The sequence below is a fragment of the Bactrocera dorsalis genome, chromosome 2 (assembly GCF_023373825.1).
Source record: "Bactrocera dorsalis isolate Fly_Bdor chromosome 2, ASM2337382v1, whole genome shotgun sequence".
In the NCBI taxonomy this organism is placed as follows: domain Eukaryota; kingdom Metazoa; phylum Arthropoda; class Insecta; order Diptera; family Tephritidae; genus Bactrocera; species Bactrocera dorsalis.
Genome location: NC_064304.1, coordinates 93202949 through 93224777, shown reverse-complemented (window position 1 = coordinate 93224777; position 21829 = coordinate 93202949). Strand labels below are relative to the sequence as shown.

General features: G+C 33.6%; 1 protein-coding gene across 1 annotated transcript in view; it reads left to right on the top strand.

The window, feature by feature from the left end:
- LOC105230975 (protein couch potato) overlaps window positions 1-21829 on the top strand; it is a 153958-nt gene that overhangs the window by 119746 nt on the left and 12383 nt on the right. Inside the window, exons 4-7 of the mRNA XM_049447073.1 lie at window positions 15970-16047; window positions 17254-17307; window positions 17427-17489; window positions 20088-20232. Coding sequence (XP_049303030.1) covers window positions 15970-16047; window positions 17254-17307; window positions 17427-17489; window positions 20088-20232 — 340 coding nt within the window. The remainder of the gene's footprint in view (window positions 1-15969; window positions 16048-17253; window positions 17308-17426; window positions 17490-20087; window positions 20233-21829) is intronic.

Below are 21829 nucleotides of genomic sequence, written 5' to 3'. Positions count from 1 at the left end.
TTGCATAATAAGCTTTTCTCTGATTATCTCTCATTAGTTTGCCTCAATGGGTACGGTGAGCACGTATCTTTGTTTGTATGTGTACATGTTTGCCATAAAATTGTGCAACGTACGAATTTTGAAAGGGAATTTACCGACTTGCCGCACTCAACTTCGAAATGCAACTTTGATATGAGTGCGCGGCAAGCAGGCGCTTAGCTTGCAACATACTCTTACCACAATAAATAACTAATACTAAAGCTTTAGCTCTTTGCATCTCTTCTAGTTTGCTGATGACCCAAATTGATAGCGTGTTAGGAATTGGCGTGGGAAATTTCAAAGTTTGGTTAACTCCTTAAGCACCAGCCTTAATAAAGCGCTGTTATTCAAATTTAATGATATTTTATTTGAGTTTGTTTTATCAGTTCATCAGTTTTATGCAGTTTATATTTGATATAACGATTAATGATGAAGAAAAAAATGTTTGTTGGTTTTTGAATCTTTATAAAATAGAATAAAATATGAGCAGTAAGCTTTTTAATAAAGAGATGGAAAGGAAAAATTTGAATGTAATTTTATTTTTTGCAAAATTTGTCTTCATTTTCAAAAATAGGTTACACCGAGGGCAGTACACCGACTATGTGAGTCTTCAAATTTCCGATATCATATTTGTATATTAGGGTGTTTTTTTATCTGTTAATTTTTTTCAGTGCCGTCACGAAATTTCCTTGGAAATACTATAAAAAAAAATTCCCTGAAAATTTTAGCTCTTAATATTAATATTAAGAACTGGACCAAGCGGCCTGTAAAAATTTTCCGTAGAAAACGCACTACAATCGTGAGTTTTTATCTTTAAATTCGTACAGATCAGAGGTATTTCATGGCATCGCTTTGACTTTAGATGCATATTTCTCAGAATGGTGCACTCTACTAAAGTGCCCACTTTCTTTTCACCAAAATATTTCCAAATCTCCGACAATGTAGTAAAAACTTATAGGTCACTTTTATAAATATTGAATGTAGCTTTGAAAATATAATCATTTGAACATCTATCTTAGCTTCAAGAAATCTCAGCTTTATCATATGTAATTAATTTTCAAAAGTCAAATACATATATATACACATTAATGCTTAAGATTTCACAAAACTCTACAAATTGTCAAAATTCTCTCCAATTCATTTATCCGCGCTTAAAAAGTTATTGCGAGCTTCAGCAGCGCACAAATATCAACTGGTTCAAGGCTCAAAGAACTAATTCACAGCTTAGCAATATGCAATAAATCAAAATGTTAACTACCAATGATATTCAATACCGCACAAAAACAAAAGCAAATCCATAAAAACTGCAATTAAACGGTGCCGTAATCGCTTTGTCTTACAAGAATTTGAGCCCACATTTTTTAAACGCCCATATATTTGCTTGCGGCTGCTGTTACTTTTGTTGCTTTTGTGCTTGTGCATGAGCGACAGCACCAACGCAAGGCGTTGAGTTAACACCACCACTGACAGTCGCCAATGACAGCTGTAAATCTTTGCGAATTTCTCGTATTTTCAACTCAATTTTGCTTTGCTGCCATCAAATTGAAGTTCAGCTCGTTGCTGCCACTTGTGTGTGGGCAGGTGGCAAGCAGTGTAAACAAACAAGCAAGTCAAGATGCGGACATGCAAACACACATATATTAAGTTGCCGTAAATGTGGCAATATTAAAGGCAATTGAACTGTCAATCGACAATGACAGTGTGTAATAATTTATGTTCGCTCGGCATTGCAGAGAATCAGGGCAAGTGACTGTTGCAGCAGTCAAGTATGGACGTGTGAGTGTCTGCGACTGCGTACAACAAGGCGTAAAATTGCAATGCAATGCATATTATTTATATATTTTTTAGTTATTTGGTCTTCTACACCATGTCTCTTAGTTGTAACAAGGTGACATTTGTCATAGTATCAGTGCAGATTGGACAGCGATGTGACAGCAGCATGACTTGCGTATTGACACTAGAGCTTTGAGTGGCAAGTTGAAGGTGATGAAATCTGTCAATCCAAAACGAACTCTCCAATTCGGTTGATAAATGCATTTAGAGTGGTTCATAGAGTGTTTTCGCTCACTCGATGGAAATATGAGAATATTGCAAAAAATCAGGAAATAACATAAACATATCTCAAAACTCAAGTCAAGGCAGTACCATACATATATTCCTACTCTTTATGATACCATACGAGCATTGTAGAGAGTACCTAGAGAAATCTGAAGGGCCTAGTCACATATTATCTGTTACAAACGTTCCTAAAATGGTTCTATCCTCTTCGAGGTATATTTATCCTGTCATATTAAGATAAGAGTTTAACGCTGTAACTGAAAATTTTCAAATAATTATGAAACTTCATAGAGCTCAAAAGTGACTTAGTTATGGAAAAGTTCAAGTCTAAAAACTCAAGGTTTAATATTCTCCACTTTATGCAGAATACGATCATCGCTTCCTAAATGATTTCACTTTCTTAACGAAAGTGTTTTGCCATGAGGCCATAGTAGTTATCACAAATTTTCCGCAGACTTTTTGATTCGCCAGATATCGAATATCGACGATGCTCTACTGGAGCTGCTACATCAGCAAGTTTCACCAAGTATTAGAACTGTTGTCGCTTGACATCAAAGCTTTGGTGGCTTTTAATTTTCGAGTAGTATCTGTCCCAAAATGAACAGATCGACAACTTATAAATAAGTGAAATATTGAAAATTAATTTGGGCTTAGCCTGCTGAGATAGAAAAATTGTTTTCTTAGTGCTGAACAGCAATTCTACGCATATTAAGCTTAGTTCAGCACATGCAAATATTGTAATCCATTAGATATATGACGCGCTCTGTTATTGATTTGCTTTACAATAACCTCAAAGCATGTCAAATTGCCAATAGTTCCCAGTGCCATGAAATTGCTGCTAAATAAAACATCTATGTGAACAGATAGGTATATGATAACAACTTACAAATTAATTATACAAATTTTGGCAGGCACATAGGGGTATGTCTATGAGCTATCACCACAAACTAGTTTCGCCTGCAAGCTATCGAAAGATAAGGCAACCAATCAGTAGATCCCCTAACCATATATAAATATTATTACATTCCTGCATGTGTAGGTGCGTAGAAATGTCGGCAAGTTAATTTAATGCAGCCTCTACTAGGCAAAACAATTAATTATTAAATTCGGAGATGGGCTTTCAAAAGCAAAGCATTCCAGTGGCCGCTTGACCAGCTCCGTAATACCCCAAACCAATTAAGGCAAAACTCCCGTGAGCCAAGCGTGAGACGTAGCAAATAATGCACGAACGTGAACAGCTGTAGCAAGCAAATCATGTATGTGAATAGCTGTAAATTCCAACAAACAATTGTGCATTAGAGTTCGGGTGCAACTTCTCGTTGCGGGGCAGTTGCTGTTTCCTGCTTCCTGCCTTAGTTGCTGCCATAAAATGTCACATAATTTAATAATTTATCAGCATCCTGAAAGGCAAAATCAGTTGCAGCAACGTCTACAATAACGCCAACAATAACTTCAACATAAACTTGGCTGTGGCACACAAGAGTGGTTGCTAAATTTCTGTGTTGCTGCCGCTGGTAAAACTTAAATTGTTGTTACACTCAAATGACGCACATCTTCTTACACTCTTGCAACATGTTGCTTTAGAGTGTAATAGTTTTGTTCATCTAACGGCTGTAGGTAGCACCTAAAACTTTTTGAGATAGATGTAGGGTTATGTATGTATAAGTGATCAGAATGATGTGTTGAAATCCGGGAGACTATCTATCTGTCCGTCCGTGCAAGCTGTAACTCGAGTAAAAATTGAGATATTGAGGAAACTTGGTACATGCGTTCCCTGGTAAAAATGAAAAGTATGAGGTCCACGTAATCCGACAACTGCCACGCCCACAAAACCCTATTAACTGAAACCTATAAAGGCCTCCTAAACCACTAAAGCTACAACCAAATTCACCCAGCTTAAAATTATAAGAACCCCTAACGACACTGTGAAAATGGTTGAAATCGGAGGGTAACGCAATTGTAACGGTACTGTTATAAACTACTACAAGAGCGTTAAATCAATAACTAAATACGGCAGAGACCCTAAATTTTACGCCAGAGGTGATATGATAGGGTTTTAATGAAATCATGATCAAAATTGGACGATGGGAGTGGTACCGCCCATTTTAAGTGAAAATACATAACTCGATGCCCGATATTTTGACAGAATCCCTTTTTTATAGTATTATGCCTGTGTGTCAAAAATGGGTTGGATCGGGTCAATACTTCTTAGCCCACATCTATCTAATGTGAAGATTTTCGAACTACCGTGTGACTTTATACCGCATATATCGGCCCATACGAGTATGTGAGTTATCAAACGAAATTTGAGAGAATATGTTTTTAATGTAACGGTACATTTTTGTGAATGAATAAATTTGCGTGAAAACTCGCCCTAGATATCATATAACTCTTAAGCCTTATGTACCTGAAAGCATTACCTCGGCTTTTCCTTGCATGCTGCAAAAATATGAAATATTCGGTTACACCCGAACTTCTCCCTTCCTTACTTGTTTGTGTTGTTATTGTCTTCCTCAAATTTATGCAGAAGCTTAATCCTATTTGCAAAAAAGGCGACAAACGGCAAATTGTAAGCTAAAAAGTTGATCCTACAAAAGTGGACGGTGTAACTTTGGACTCCCACCCTCCTTTTCTGTTGGCTCTCTTCGTCTTATTTTCCTTCATCGTCTTCTTGCTAACATTAGAACTTCTTCTGCACAGCGAAAGTGTTAATGAGTTTTAATTATTAAAGGCAATAGTTTGGCAGCGTAGTTGTTGCTGTTGCAAGTACATTTACCGTTATACGACGCACACACAATTCGGTTTAAACATCAACCGCTGCTGCACCTTTTCCAACTATTAATATTTCAAGCGCGCCAGGCATGCCGCACGCAAAATGCCATGCCACGTAGAAAATACATTTTGGCTCGTTTGCTAAGTAGTCAGCGCCGCAGTTGCGCTGGACGCTTGGCGAAGTGCTTAGCAAGTTTTTAGCTAGGGAAAATTGTTAACACTGATTACTTGTTACAAGCAATTTTTCGCCGTTAACACCGACGACAGCCGGCAACGGCAGCAACAACTTTGGCCAGCGTACAACTTACAACTTGCAACTTCCAACGACAGATCTAATAACACTGAGCACTGTATTTGCAGCTGCTGCTAGTTGTTCTCGAGATGCTCTAGATTGAAGATATTTATAAGTTTCACGGCGGAGAGCGCGGAATGTACCGTTATACACAAGTAACATAAACTTAACTTGAACTTAACATACTTATATACATATATATGCTTTTTTCAAGACGTCTCTCTTCCTTTGCGCTGTCGCTTACAACTTTTATCGATAATTCGTTGTTGTTACAGTGCTCGGCATCACATTTGTTGTATTTCGCCGTTTTTTGAAGGCCAATATATAACGGTATTAGAAATATGATTTAACAACATTCAACATTGTACAAAAATTTGTTGTTGTAATTGCTGCGCGCGTCTGCGTTGATCCATACATATCTCTACAAGCACATTAAGTTAGACGTGTATGTTTGTGAATATAGCAAAATTAATTATTTTCCACCAATACCTATGCAACTACTCTAGTCGGTGTGAGTGGAAAGGTAAAACTCACGAGTGATAACTAATTAGGGTACAATTTTAATGAGCAAAATTTATATGTGCTAATGAATTCCGAAGTGAGTTTGTTCACTGAAAGAAAACAAAAACAACTGTATGAAAATTTTAAATGGAATTTTAAATTGACAGTTGTGTTACTTCTCAGAACACCCTGAACAGCGGCCCAAGCTTACACTTATTACACATTAATAACACCTAAAGTCTGTGATTTAGAGTTTAAAGTTACTTTGGCAATAAAAATCTACAAATAATGATCAATTCAACAGAAATTTCGCGGCTGCTATGAACGATTTGCTTAAAATAAAAATTATTTAGGAAAATTTTGGTAATGGTTGTGGACAGAGGTGGTAAGGTTTACATGGGTTTCCTCGGGTAAAAATAAACTTTTTTTCAACATTCTTTTTTTTCTTCTTGTCTACCTCCCATCAAAAGCAAACATGTTATTTTTCAGCAGATTAGTCCCTGTGATATTTGTAAGCTAAGTCTCAAAAGATGTATTCGAAGATCGCAGTGCAAAGCCTCATTTTCGTTTACAACTCCTGTATATAGACCTTCTTCACATAACCTCAAAATTTATACGAAAATTTCAAATTTCAAATATAATTTTGATATACATATGTACATATCGTCATCTGAAATGCAAAATAACGTATCATCAAAAAATTCGAAATTGAGTGTCTTATTGATTACGCTTCACTACTTCAAATTACATACATAATATTACATATGTTCAACATTTTCTGGTTCTGCGATCATATTTAAACCAGTTTTAACCAATATTAATATTATGTTTCACTCATGTTCCATTTTATTTCGTGTTTCATTCATGCCACTGTAAATTTCTGAAAATGTTGTTGCGTTATTTTGCATTTCGGGTGACGATATATTCTCTTTCTCTCTTTCAAAACAAACTACAAATAACACTGAAATCACATCTAAATATTTTCAAAGGAAATATTTAAATATTTATATTATAGGGCTTGTTAGGCTTTAATTCCAAATAAATACAAATTAATAAAAATGTGTGATATCAATAATGTATTTATTAACGAGCAAAATTTTCATATTTTAAGCAATGCTGAATATTTGTTTATACGATTCCATACAGCTTTTGCCAAAATAAATATTTTCACAGTTTTACAATATTTTTTTTTTTCAAATTATTAGTATTTAACTAAGTTCAGTATTCATGCATGCAAATGTGTGCAAATACTTTGTTAATAAATATACCGAAGATGTTCAAATGAGTTCCCGCATACGCGATTCTTCCGTTTTTTTCGCTCACACTGTAAATCAGCCCGCTCTAATATACAAGCATATACTATATATAGTATATATGGCAGATGTAGAAATTTGGATAATCAGCAAGCAGTAAATTTGTATTTTAATCACTCGTAACAAAAACAAATACAAATGAGATGTGATATGACAAATAAAAACAATCAAAAAGTCGTATGTAATTATAAGCTCATAGCGAAATCTGAAATGCATACGATGTTGTTGTAGATGAATATACTTGTATGTTTCTGTAAAATGTTTGGCTGTATGAGCAATCATAACGAGGATCTGCTGACAAAAGAGGTTTTTCAAATGAGTACATAAATGATGCGTAACTGTTATTCCAGCGAATACGGAGTGGAATGAGATTTTTTATGTTTTAGCACGAAAACATTTTTTTTTACTTTTTTCCTTGAATATTTTTTCTATTTTTTTTTCTCTTTTTTTCAAATTTTTTGACTTTTCCAAAAGTATGCTTGAGCATGAACTTTTTTTAATATATTTTTATTTTATTTTTTTGTTTTTTATATTTATATTTATTTTTATTATTTTTTTTTTTTGCAATTTTTTTAGGATTAACAAAATTTTCGCGTAATATTTCTCACAGATCCTATACCAAAAATTAGATGCCATCACCAGAAAAACCATATCAATATAATGTCTGCTAATTAGGGAAAGTTCCAATGGATATATCACTTTTACTAGAAATTTTACTGAATTTGCAAAAACTTTTTAAGAAACATGTATTGAAAACCAATTTGTTTGAAATTTGTTTCAAATGAAAATCCACAGCAAATATATTTAATAAATAAATAAATATTTAAAAAATAACCTCAATATTTGATGAGATCCTTCCAGCAATTTTTTAAAAATTTCGTCAGACAATTTGCTTGTTTTCCTACAGGGTAAGTATGCATAACCAGCTGCAACTACTATTTATGCTACTGCTCACATACATGTCAGCAAATACACCAGCAGCAAGTTGAAAAGTTATAATATTTAAAACAAACACATAGTTTTCCCTTGCCAGAGGAGGAAATGATATCTGTTTGTATATAGCAACGCTGGCAGATGCTCAAATGCAACTTTCGTAAGCGTCTGTGCGTGCGTGTGTGTGTGTGTACTAAAAGTCATTTGCATAGAAAATAATAAACCGGAAGTATTTGCCACATACGCAGCAGCATTTGCAACTTGAACAAATAAATAAACCGACTCAATGGAGTTGCTAGTTTTGTCAATGTAGAAACCCGTTAGGGGACACACAATGGCAACAAGTCATCAACGTTGCCCAAGGACATACGCACAAGCAAATGCAAATCAGATATTTATGTTTTGCTGCTTACGTACACACAAACATTGGCACCTTTGCCATTAGTTGCGCAGTCAATGTTGCAACAATTTCTCTTATTGCACGACTCGCAACCACATTGTAAACTACAAGCAAACCAAGAGAAAAACAACAGAGCTGCTGCATGCTTGGCAATCTTTGACACTGGTTGCAGAAGGCCAATAACGCCAACAACTATGCCAGTTATTCTTGCTGCAATGCTGGGTAATGAAAGCACCGTTGATGAAGTTGCAAACGACAACGTTAACTTGAGCGAGAGCCAACTAACAACAATGGCATGTATAAAGTGCTATATGGCAGCCACGCCAAATGCCCACCGCTCCCCCGCTCTCTCACTCTCCATCCAACTACTATATTTCCGCCCCTCCACGGCTTTTCTGTTCATGGCCAGGATCAGCGTGCAGCCATTAAACTCGACATATTTAAGCGCTTGAAACTGTTCACGCATATATATATATGTATGGGTTGAAAATCCCATTTAAATGGATAGCACTGTAGCCATCAACCGGTCAACCGGTCGACTGATCGCCAGGCCGTTGGCGCTAGCAGAAATACACCGTAGCAGTCGCCGCTGCTGCTTCGGTAGTGGAAACCACATGCCCAAACACGCGCTCACACACACACACGTTGCAGCACATACAACCGCATTGAAAGCCACAGCCGCAGCCACGCTTGGCATCCGGTCCTTGTTATTCCCCTTGGCACTCTTAGTCCACCAGCATTCTGCTGTCTAGGCCGTCGGCTGATGACGCCACTTTGTCTGGTTTCGAGCCGTCATGGTTGTTCGAACATTGCTCTGCCTTTGTTGGCTATTACGGTTTTTTTTCTCTTTCTTTTAGAGACACTGCAGCAGCTTATATCCGGTGTCAGTCGGGTTGTTGGCCATCAAAGTGGCATTGCCACAGCGGCTATTACTTTTGTCTTTTTATAGTTCTTTATTTATTTTGTTATCTGGCTACCAACAGCACTGTGTAATTTTGCTGTTGTTTTATGGACATTTTACAGCTTTAAGCCTTTCGCCAGGAAATTTAAAGTTTGTCTCTGAAGAAATGAGTATGAGCAAAGCTAATTCGATTAGGTAAAAAATGCTGTTTTACGGAGAAAAATATAAAAAAATTCAAAAAGAAACTTCCTAATAATTTTGTTTAAAAATAATGGCCTGAGTGAAAAAATACTGTTTAGCCTTCACAACTGGAAAATTTGTAGAATAACGCGCTTGTTTTTTTATTTCGGGTGCGCTTAAAACAAATCTTAAGTGTCAATTCATCAACAGAGATTTGCCTCTGATCTGATTACAATTTGTTTTAAAATGATTTAAAGAAATCTGCCAATTTGTTATTTCTATTAACCTTTTTGCTGCGTGTAAATAAAACGTTATTTTCCATTGACTTCAAGAATTTCTTAGCTAATAGCGTAGTTAGACTGATTTTATATGTGTGTGTGATAAGCTTACCCTACATTTAGGTGAAGTTAAAAATTTGAAAGTAGGCATAAACCTCATACGCAAATGTAAAATGTTCATCATACGCAATGTCATCCATACTGATTTACTCAGCATTGGACTGCCACGCAGCAAACACGAGGTTCATCACTTGCTAATACACACACAAATAATATTTATATGTTTGTATAGTTAATTTGCTGCAATGGCCGCAGTGCTCCACCTTTTACTTGTACGCAGTTGGGCATGTGTACATGTCACACGCTGTTGCATCCCTATACCTGTGTGCGTGCAAGGCCTCATCGATAGCTTTGTGCTGATTTGCCCAGATAAACACGCTCCCAGTAGAAACGCCAAATGATTATTATCGCACTAACGCACGCACGGACTCATGTATAAACTCGTACAAGGGTCACACCATTTAGTTGTGCGTGCAACTGCATGCTCGTTGTGCTTGCAGCAGCTTGTTGTAACATGAACATTGAGGATGTGCTAAAACTATATAGAATTGATTTTTTACGCTGACAAAATAAATTGTTTTCGATTTTGTGCTGTGGCAAGTAAGATTGAAGTGTGTTACTAGTGGAAGTAGCAAGTATTTTCTACATAAAAGTATGCCGATTCTTTGGAGGACTGTGATTTAGTATAAATAGTTCTCAAGATTAAAAAAAAACAATATGTCACGTAAATTGAAACCTCCCAATTTTAAATTATTCAAAAAGCAAGGGCATCTTAGCAAAAAAGAGTCAACAACAGCAAAAGAGCACACCAATATGATTATATTTCCCACTTTCTTATTTCCACTGACAATTCGTTGATAAATTCGTATGCTATGAGCAGCGTTTTCTTGATTTCTTGGCACTAATTAATGCCTTAAATTTTACAAATTACCAAGTAACGCTGCAGACTTTGGTCCAATATTTCTACATACATAATTAACAAATCTCAACAAGTAGTGTTGTTGTAGTAGTCAAAAAGGGCGAAATTTTCTTTTTGCCTTATCTTAACCGCTCTTGACGTCCATTAGCGCTAATTGGTAAATGAAAACCGCTGCCGAAGCGTTGTTGCGGAAGGCACTACCAAATAATTTCACTCGGAAAGCTTTTGGCTAAGCACTTGCAATATTAATTACAAATGCTCCGTCGACGGGCCATCATTTGGCGGAGATTTTATGCGCAGAAAAGCGTAAATCTTCAAACAAAAATAAATAAATATTTCAAATATGAAAAGAAGTATGAAAATTTTCACTCGAAACCCACTTGAGCTGACCGTGTTGCTACAAACGACATATTCATTTTCGTAGGTACTCCTTTGTAAATTTGTTTAAATATTTAATTTTCTGTATTCGTTTGTTTTTTAAGTTCTACTGTGATTTCATTTGCACTAATTTTCCATAATCACGCTGCCTAATTAGTCTTCCAAAAATCTACAGCAGCAGCTGCCAACTGAAAACTCTCTGAAGAGCTGTTTCGTTGCAAAGTTCACATTTATTATAGCACTCAGCTAAGTTAGTATGGCAATGAACGTCTCCTACGAGAAGCAGGCGCCAGTGCTTTCGCACGCGATATGGCAATTTGCTTGATTATTTTCCAAAAATTCTATTCACGTGGAATTTATGAGATGATTAAATGGTGTAAGAGACATTAGGATATGCATTGCAAATTTAAAATTTTAGTTTTGTATATAACATTTTTATTAACTATAATTTAAAAAAAAAAATAATAATAATAAGTTGATTATATTTAATAATACTTTGACAGAAAAGTGTATTTATTTTTTTTTTAATAAATATTTTTATTTATTATATTTTTATCAAGTCTTTTGCTGTGAAATTTTATTTACTTCGCTGCAAAAATCAGTTTTTTAAATTTGCTGATAGAGCTGGCATCCTGCAGTTTTTGTCGAATGAAGTCTCAAAATTTTGTAAAACAAAGCCCATACCATACTTAGTAGTAATCGCCTAAGTGTAGGCAACGTTTTAGTAATGATATTTAGCTTTATGTGTAATGAAAGAACTAGGCTTTCTACATTCAAACTCGTAAATTTTCAATTCAAAATTAGGAGCAGTGATACGATATAAAAATTTCTTATAAATAGGTGGTATTCTAAAAATAATTTTCGGATAGATGAGGGGCACATGTTTTGTGAACATTCAACAGAGTGCTGATAATGGAACGTATAAGTGTTGCCTATATTTAGGATAAGCGAATTTTCGAATTTTAACAAACCCAAAGCAACATATGAGATTCCTGAAAGCCTTTAAATTAAACAAGTTATAAGCCTTAATGCTCTCAAACCGGTATCCCTTAATAAGCCAAACGTATTTAACCACTGCGCGGCACACTAACGCACATAACATATTAATGTGTAGAGCAATCACATATTCATTGAAACACAATATTTTCGCTATAACAATGGCATGTTCTTTCGCTGCATCACACAAGTCTCGTAATTCATAAAAATTCAATTAAAACCGCGTTGTAAGTCTACCGTCTACGTTGGCAATTAACATTGTTGCAGGTGCGGTGGCAACGTATAAACATGCAAGTGTTGTATATGCTATGTATATGCATATAAGTGATGTTGCATTTTTCGCGTGCTGTTGCGAGTGTTCGAAATGGGAAGTGGCACGTTCCACATTCCGACTGCTGCTTGATTAATGATTTTAATTTCGAGATTTTCAAAAGCATAACAACACAGCACAACGCATACGCCACCAATTGTGGCAATATGAAATGAAGAATAGTTATTTCAACTGATATATAGGCTAATGATATAAATTAAAGCAATTTTGGCACGAAAGCGAGTGTGTACAGCCAGCATTTAAAATCAATTCTACACTATTGAAAGTATGGAAGATTTATATACTGCAGCACGTTTTCTTTTTATTAATTTAGGTGCTAGAAATTGTGAAGTTTGATGAGACTTGATTTGGTGTGAATAGTTTTTGTTAAGACAATATGTTTGACTAATTTTTTGAGCAAACGCAAAAACTACTCTTCAAATTTTCATTCACAACTGCTGGTATTGCAAGCTGCTGTGAATATTGACCTTACATAGACATTTCTCTTATATTTCGCTTAGGCTTTTATATAACAAAAATCAATTATTTGTACACAATGTGTCAAATGCTCAGACCAAAGGTCAATTTCATCTCATGAAATTCCATCAAAATAAAGCTGTCAGATTTAGAGCTCTCGTCTCTTGAACTGTAAGCTATACTATATATGTACGTATGCATTCACACATAGTCGATGGCCTTAAACTCTTTATTTGTAGCCTACGATATGGAAGGATTGAATATGCTGCATTAGTGCTGTACTAAAATAAGTTTGTTTCTATGTGAGCACATGCAGTCATAGCCTCTAGGAAATTTGTTGTAAGCAAAAATATGAATAATAAAACAATTTGATGTAAGTAGAAATATGAGAAATAAATATTTTTTTAAGTAAATACATAAAAGAGAGTATTCTAGGATTAGAAAATATTCAAATCCGGCATTTACAAAAAGCTTACATTTTTCTAACATTTAAAATGCTTTCAACTGTGTTCCGCCATAATGTTGTTAAACTCTGTTAGTTAAGATTTTTTTCACATATCTTTTTTGTTTAAAATTTTGTTGGTAGCTGGAGCGTAAATGCTTTTATTCTTTATCTCAACGTATCTAACATAGCCATTCACATAAAAAGGTTGCTCATCATAGCGCAAGTGGCCACTCACTGTTATCAAAGAATGTTAATGTATTCGTTAAAATTCTCTGCTGTTACTGTCGTAATATTAAATTACAGTAAAATATAGCATTATGTCGAGTTAATGTTAGACATCTACTGATATGTTGTTGCCATTCAAAATGTTAATTCTAATGTCGAAATGTTAAATGCCTTCGTTACATTGGTAACAGAGTAATAAAAAATGTTATATGTATCAATACTAACATTGTTCTTAGCAGTTGTCTTTAATTATAAGTAATTACCTCTTTTAAAAATAATGTTTATGTTTTTTGAAAAACAAAATACTAAACTCAATTTATTTAAGAAATTTAAGTAATGGCATGTGAATGATTTTCCAACAGGATTCAAAGCATATAAATAAGTTTCATTTAATATGTGTATAGGTTTTTTTATAATTTCATACATTTTTCTGTGGTTTTATAAATTTTTAAGTTAAGCGCATTCAAATCACGCAGCATGACAACTATCCCTATATTAAAAGTTTGGCTATACAAATTTAACTTCCAAATTCCAAATAACCCTTTGTTAATTTTTGTTTTAAGCATATTCTGCAGTTCTTTCTTTCATGCCCTTTGCGTTTACAAATAATTTCATAAAATTTAAAGTATTTGTATGTTGATGTTATGAAAAAAAAACCACATATAGAAGTAAAGCTAAAAAAATTGCTAAATATTGGAAGAAAAATAAATTAGATGGACAAAATTTTACTCAATGATACAATCGCACGCATGAAGGGATTAAAAAAATATTTTGCATTCATTATTCGAATTAGACAAAACATTTTTATGTTCGAGAAAAACGTGAAGATGATACTAACGTGAGTACGTCAGTTATAAGCAGTCCTTTGAAAAATACATTACATTTTTACCAATTTGTTGAAATTAAAAACTGTTTTATTTTGAAAAATAATAACGAAAATCCAAAATAATAACCAACTTTATATTACAAAATCACCAGATTTCCTTGCATGCACACGGAAACATACGTACACAAAAATATATTAATAACTCAGCATGTGTGTAGTACAATATGTGAGCTGTGACAAGTCATCTGCTAAATTACACAACAGATTTCCCGATAGAACACGTTTTTCAGCTTAAACAAAATGTTCATATGCATCGCTACATGCAAACGCCTGCCCACACACACATAGTCCGACACATATAAACTAAACTTATGTTATTTTTATATCAACTATATATGTATGTATTGAAAAATGTCAACACTTTTTCACTTGTCTTTTGGCAATGTGTTGTCTATCAGCGTCAGGCAGCAGTCAGCAGCCAGAGGATTCCCATTGTCAACACGATCGCTATCAACAAAGGTGCCACATTTATGTTTCGCCTCATAAGTACACACACATACATTGTGGTATACATACATACGCACACATATGCATGCATTTGTGAGCTGCTAGCGGGCTTTAAAGGACGTTAACGCCACACTATCTGCCCTCGAATCTCGTAAAGTTCACGCCCTGTTACCCCTTAGCGTCCCATTCGCCCGTAATTCGCTTAATGAATTCAGCGTTTATAATGCTTATTTAGTTGGAGAGCTTTTTTCTCGCACTTGGCTTCGTAGCGCAGATGACACTGGTGGCTCGCGCACACACTCACATCTCGAGCGTGGCACACACGTGCATATAATGACTCATGCATAGCGGAAAGTTACACGTACCACCTACATATATGTATGTGTATGAGTATATACAAATTATGTACTTAGTATGGCAAGGATTTTGGTATACGGGCTAAAAGGAGCGCAATGACACGCGAAACCACACACACGTATATTATATACATATGTATATCATGTAAGTGCGTGTGGATGTGTGTGTGTGTGTGAAGGCGTTCATTCGGTCATGATGTGACCCAAGTGATTTTACTGTTAATTTGCTTCCACTACTCAGGCGCACAAATACACCCACACACATGCAAATAACCATTTTCACACACGCTTACGTAATTGCTTCGCAGCTATTTCGGCTTCCCAATTGTAGTTTCTCTGTTTTGTTGTATGCTTTGTGCGCGCTTGATATTGTTGTTAACATCACACATGAACTTTTGAGAGTGCCGAAGAGCACTCAAACATTTGCATTTTCAACAGCGCACACACACACCCATGCTAATACACTCAAGGTAATGGCGTTCTTTTGTTTGCATAATGCAGTTGTATGCGTGCGTATGTTTGTGGTTGCTGCCGTCAGCTGTCAGGTGCGAAGATGTGAGTTAATTACGCTATCATGGAAAATTGCTTTCATGCATGTAAAGTGCAATACTTAATTTTTTCTGCTGAACTTTTTTGGCATTTTCCAGCTAAACTACAAGTGCCAAATACTAAAGCGGAACTGTAAGCTTTTAAAATGGAGTTTAGGGCATGTAACACGTTTTTTGGCAGCTAAAATTTGCTGTACCTTTTAATTGTATGTTTTTCATATAATTTTAATGTTTGCAACTAATATTCATGTATGACTTTCATTTATCTATTTTCAGGTTCGCACCCTCTTCGTTAGCGGTTTGCCAATGGACGCAAAACCACGCGAACTTTATCTTTTATTCAGAGCTTATGAGGTGAGTAGCCAATTTATTTTTAGTTCAGGCACATTTTTTTTATTTTGTATGAAAAGAAACTGAATTTAAAAAAAAAAGTTCTGTAAAATTTTTTTTTCTATAAATTAAAACATTTCTGGTTATTAAAAATGGTAGGCAAAACCTGCATCTTTTTTGTGACATTTGACGATAAAATTATTAATAAGCTATAGAATTATATATAAAACCGAATTAAGACTCATTGTCCTTTTGAGATACTTTTACATAGATTATGTGCGCGTTATTTTTCTAGAATAATTTAAACCTCGCGCACACACCTCTGTTTATATTCACCTTTTGTGACAGCGCCTTCGCTCGAAAAATTAATGTTTTGTACCGTCCTAGAAAATAGTTTCTATAAAATTTTATCAAAATGCAAAAAAGCTTCGAAGCCTTAAGCATTGTTAATCCGGCTCCAGTCTTTATTTCGAAATATTATCGACGTTAACTTGGACGATGGTCAGAGCTTAGGTTCGATACTTATCTATTATAAAATATTAGGTCAGTAGGGATGTATAAAAATGGGGTCCCAAAATTAACTTCTTCTTCTTCTTTACTGGCGTGGACTCCGCTTACGCGATTATAGCCGAAATTCTCAAAATTAACGCAAGATTTAAATTTTCCTTTACTACGGTAGTAAAGAGTTTACAAGCCAAAAAAAAACTGTTAACTGTTGAGTTAGAAAAAATTGAGCGTTGTACGATAGAGCAATGTGCCTTCTTTAATCAACCGAAAAAAAATCTTCGTTCAAGTCTTAAAGACTTTTATCTCAAAAACACAGCTTCGAGAAAAGCGAGTTTAAGGACGGCGTACGTAGCCTTGCTAGCCTCGAGCGCACAAATTCTCAAGGCTGTATCTCTGAAACTATTACTCGGATCAACTTTAAAATTTAGAACAATATTCTAGAGATATTGTAGAATTTAATGAAACAATAAAAAATTCAATCAATTGTTTTAAACCCGTAAACCCATGTAACCCCTTAAGAGCCCATACTTCTATAGATGTTCTTAGAGGTGCCTAAAACACTTATTTTCAGAAACCAAATGACATAAATATCCGCTTTTTTAGAACCACTCTAATATGTATGTATATACTGGATTTATAAAACAAAAATCCACAATATCAACATTCATAACACACATTTCGAAAGCATTTTTCAAAATTCTCTTCTACATCTCCACCTTGCAGGGCTATGAAGGATCTCTCTTAAAGGTGACCAGCAAGAATGGCAAAACTGCATCGGTAAGTAAAACACAAGTTAGGTATTATTTTAAGTGCATATATCCCAATACACTACGGCACGGCACTCCCTTCTTCCCACTATACGCTACTAACGGTTCTACTTCAATGCCAATTTACAGCCCGTCGGATTTGTAACATTTCACACCAGAGCCGGTGCGGAGGCAGCTAAACAGGATTTACAGGTAATATTAATTTTGAAATTACAAAAAAACAAAAAACAAAACGAGCAAAGAACAAAAGCTATCACAATAACAAAAACAAATTAAGCAAGAAAACAGATTTAATATGAGAATGTAAACTATTTTGTATGCAATTCCTACCGCTATAAAGGCACACAACATTAATTCAAATGCAATGAAAATTATTTTACCAAAAAGAAACAAAAACAAAAAAAAAAACTTTTGCAAATATGCAGCAGCGCATAGAAAATGTTGAGCAAAAAAAAAATACAAAAACAAATCAAGCAGGGTTGCTTATTTGAGCAGCGCACATTACTTTATTTACTTTTAGTACGTTCGATGTAAAATTCGCATACGCAGGCTTGGCGTGAACACACTAACTCTACAGACAAAAATCATACTGAGCAAAAACATGTAAAAAGGCAGCGAAGTAGTCATTTTCAAAAGAACTGCAGCAATATTTATTATAATTAAAAACACCCGCGCTTTTGCATTTCAAAAGTACACTTGTGGGTGTGTGTGTATGTATTTATGTTATCACTTGCGAGTGCAAATTTCATATATTCCATTAATATAATGAACAAATATATTCACGCCTTGCAAATTTTTGTATAAACACACCGCCGTGGCTTGCCGCACACGATTATACCAAGCAAAGCAACAACAACAACAAGAAAAAACAACAATTAATGGAAAATATGAAGTATTTCGTTAAATTGTGCACTTTGAAAATGACTATTTCCACTAAGAACAAGAACAAATAAGAAGTTCCAAAAAACATTTCAGCGCGTCCAAAATGTTCTCTCACACCAGTACTGCTTTAATTCCCTACATTTTCGGTTCTTTTAAAGACTGTTGTTTTCTTCTTCTTTTTTCTGTTATCAAACGCAACCAACACGCCTACTCTTCTAATCCATTTTGTTTAACTATCTATCTAACTTTCATTCAAACGTACAAATATGTCATCACTTTTTGTTAAGCATCTCAACTTTGAAATATCCTTGTAGTAGTTTTTAGCTCTGGTGCATGTATGGGAAATGAAAACACCGCCACTGCCAACCACAACCTACTAGCAAAACAACAACAACAAAATCACACACTGAGCAGCAAAGTCCTATTTTTAGAAATGATAGTTAAAAGGGGATAAAGGGAATTTTGGAGAGCGATTTTAATTTACAAACAGTCATTAAATAATTTTCATGTGTGAAAGTTACGCATTTTAGTTATGTTAGTATTACAGTTGCAGCAAATAGAGTTGCAAAGATTTCTAAAGCTTTCAAAAGACAGCATAAAGCAGGCACTCAACTGATTTTAACGATAGAAAAATAAACAACAAAATAGCAAATATTTAAACTTTTACAATAAAAGTTGACCACAAATCAGTTTTGCTAGGTAGAAAAGTTAAAAGGAGCTTTTAACGCAAAAAAATAGGATTTGAGCTTTCATTGAAGTGAAAGCTTTCAAGCCTAAATCACAATAAATTGACTTCAAACTTATTCTTAACGCTTTCTCATTAATTTGTTTAAATATAATAATGCGTGTTTGAGTGCTTTTCGCACCTACTGAACTTCTCAAACATAATTAAAAACATTAAATCGTTTTAAACGAGTTCTCACGATTTCACCAACACGAAAATTCTTAAACTTAATATAAAAAAAGTATAATCAAATTAGTTTTTGAAGAGAAATCGAATTAAATTTTGAAGCAAGCGAGTTAAAAAAAGCTTTTAAAGAAATTTGTGAAAGCTTTCTTTTAAAAAATGTTTAATAGACTAAGATAAAAGATTGAAAGCTTATCATAAGCAGTAAAATAATCTAAAAAAAAGTTAGTGAAAGTTTTAAAACGTTCCAAATTAGTTTGAGCTAAGCATAAGCTCATAAATTTTTGCAATTGACTTCCACTTAGTTGAATTGATTTATTTTATAAAAACATACATATATCATCAAGGCATTTAATAAAAGTGTATCTGCCTACACATTCACCAATAAACGCAAACAGTTGAGGGCGTTGAAGAAAAACACTTAAAGCTCTATAGTTTTAAAAATGCTCCCACCACTTCCACACTCTCATTAAAAAACAAACAGTTAGAACGATATAGCTACATGCCTCCAATGAATTCAAAAATAAAAATATATTAGTTTATATATTTACGCCAATTCCATCTTAATTGTGCCTTTTGTAGCATACTTTTAACCCAATTTCTGTTTTCAAAACACACACGAAAGTTTTTGAGCTAGATAAAATATTATTATGACATATTTTTGGCGAATTGACGCGTCTCAAATCGAAACTGCCAGTCGTTACGGTAAAAGTACATATTTAAATTCAATTTGCATAAAGAAAATAATTTCAAAAATAAAAAAACAAAAAATCTCTTAATACATTTTTGAGTTGTTGCAAGAGAATTTCGCGCGAATTTCGTATAAACTTTGTGAACAAAACAGTTTACTTTACATGAAATTTGTTGTTTTATTAAATATATTGGATTTTTTGCTTAACAATGAACTTTGAATAAGTATATTGCAAATAGAAAGTTTGAAATATATGATTACAAAATAACTGCAAAATCGATTACTATCCGTCGTACTCGCTCATTTGCAGCAGGGTGTACGTTTCGATCCCGATATGCCCCAAACAATTCGCTTGGAATTCGCCAAGAGTAACACGAAAGTGAGCAAACCCAAACCACAGCCCAATACAGCGACAACAGCCTCACATCCTGCATTGATGCACCCACTCACTGGACGTAAGTAAAGAATGTTTGAAAAATCAAAACTCAAAAAAAAAAATAAAAAAATTATGCAAAAAATCAAAATCAAAATAGCAAAAAGATGTTAAGCAATCAAATGTTAAATGCAAATTTTTAATTTTCTGCTTTTAATTTTGTATATATGTGTTTGTATTTGTATTTGTAGTGCTTTAACTATTACAGCTTTCTTATATTTACTTTGCATTATTTATTTATTTATTTTAATTTTTTTATTTATTTTTATTTAAACAATTTTTTATCGATTTCAACTGCTTTCTGTGTATTTTTTAAGTATAAAAATATTAATTACATATAGTATGTTGTTGTTGTACAAAAACAAATTTATAACTATGTATAACATTATTTACTGAATTCTATGACAAAAGCGCACTTAATTAATTTCCCATATTTATATAAATTGAAAATACAATAAATTCAAATCAAATGGAAATAACACACTCTCCCAACAACAAAACTGCTTTAGAGCACCTACATAAGATTTAAGTGAGAAATGTAAACAAAATTTTAATTGTAATGAAAATAAGTTTCCCTGTTATTTTGAGATAAATCAATATTCAAGCCCCAAGCAAAATGTCTTTTGCACTGATTTCACCACGTGGTATGTCATCAAAGAACGCCACCCACCACCATCACGACCACAACCATCACAATCGCCACTGATACCGTCACAATATGAAAACAACACAGTCACAAAAGCAGCCCGCAGCTGTTACACCGAATATCTGCATATAAAACACACCCACACACACATACACAAACACAAAAAATTATATGCAAATTCGTACAAAAACACAGTGATTGCAATTAACATTCCATTATAATTAGATACAGCGTGAATTTTAGCGCTCTCAACTCATTTTACACTACTTTTTTCTTCTGCTGACGAGAATCTCTGTGCGTGCAAACAATTGGATTATGTCGAAATTTCAATTCTACGACAGATGCACTGGATTTATATGAAGTTATTACAATTAACTAGCTACCAGAGAATACTTATATTTTTATTTTTTCCGGATAAAAATCGGTTAATTTTGCAGTTAGAGCTGATTTGTTGTATTTTAACTGCATTGAACGTAGTCATTTAGTGGTTTAAAAGTTAAATCAAAATTCCAATTAAAATTAAAATTCGAAAAAAAAATTAAAATAAAATTAAATCAAAATTAAAATTAAAATTAAAATTAAAATTAAAATTAAAATTAAAATTAAAATTAAAATTAAAATTAAAATTAAAATTAAAATTAAAACTAAAATAAAATTAAAATCAAATTAAAGCTAAAATTAAAATTATAAAAAAAAAACAGAATTAAAAATAACATTAATATAAACTTAAAATAATTATTAAAATTAAAACTAAAATAAAAATTAAAAATAAATTAAAATTAAAATTAAAGTTAAAATTAAAACTAAAATAAAGTTTAAGTTCAAATTAAAAATAAAACAAAATTAAAATTAAAGCTAAAACTAAAATTAAAATTAAACTTGATATTAAAAATAGAATTAAAATTGAAGCTAAAATTAAAATTAAAATTAAAATTACAACAAAAAACAAAATTAAAAATAATATTAATATAAA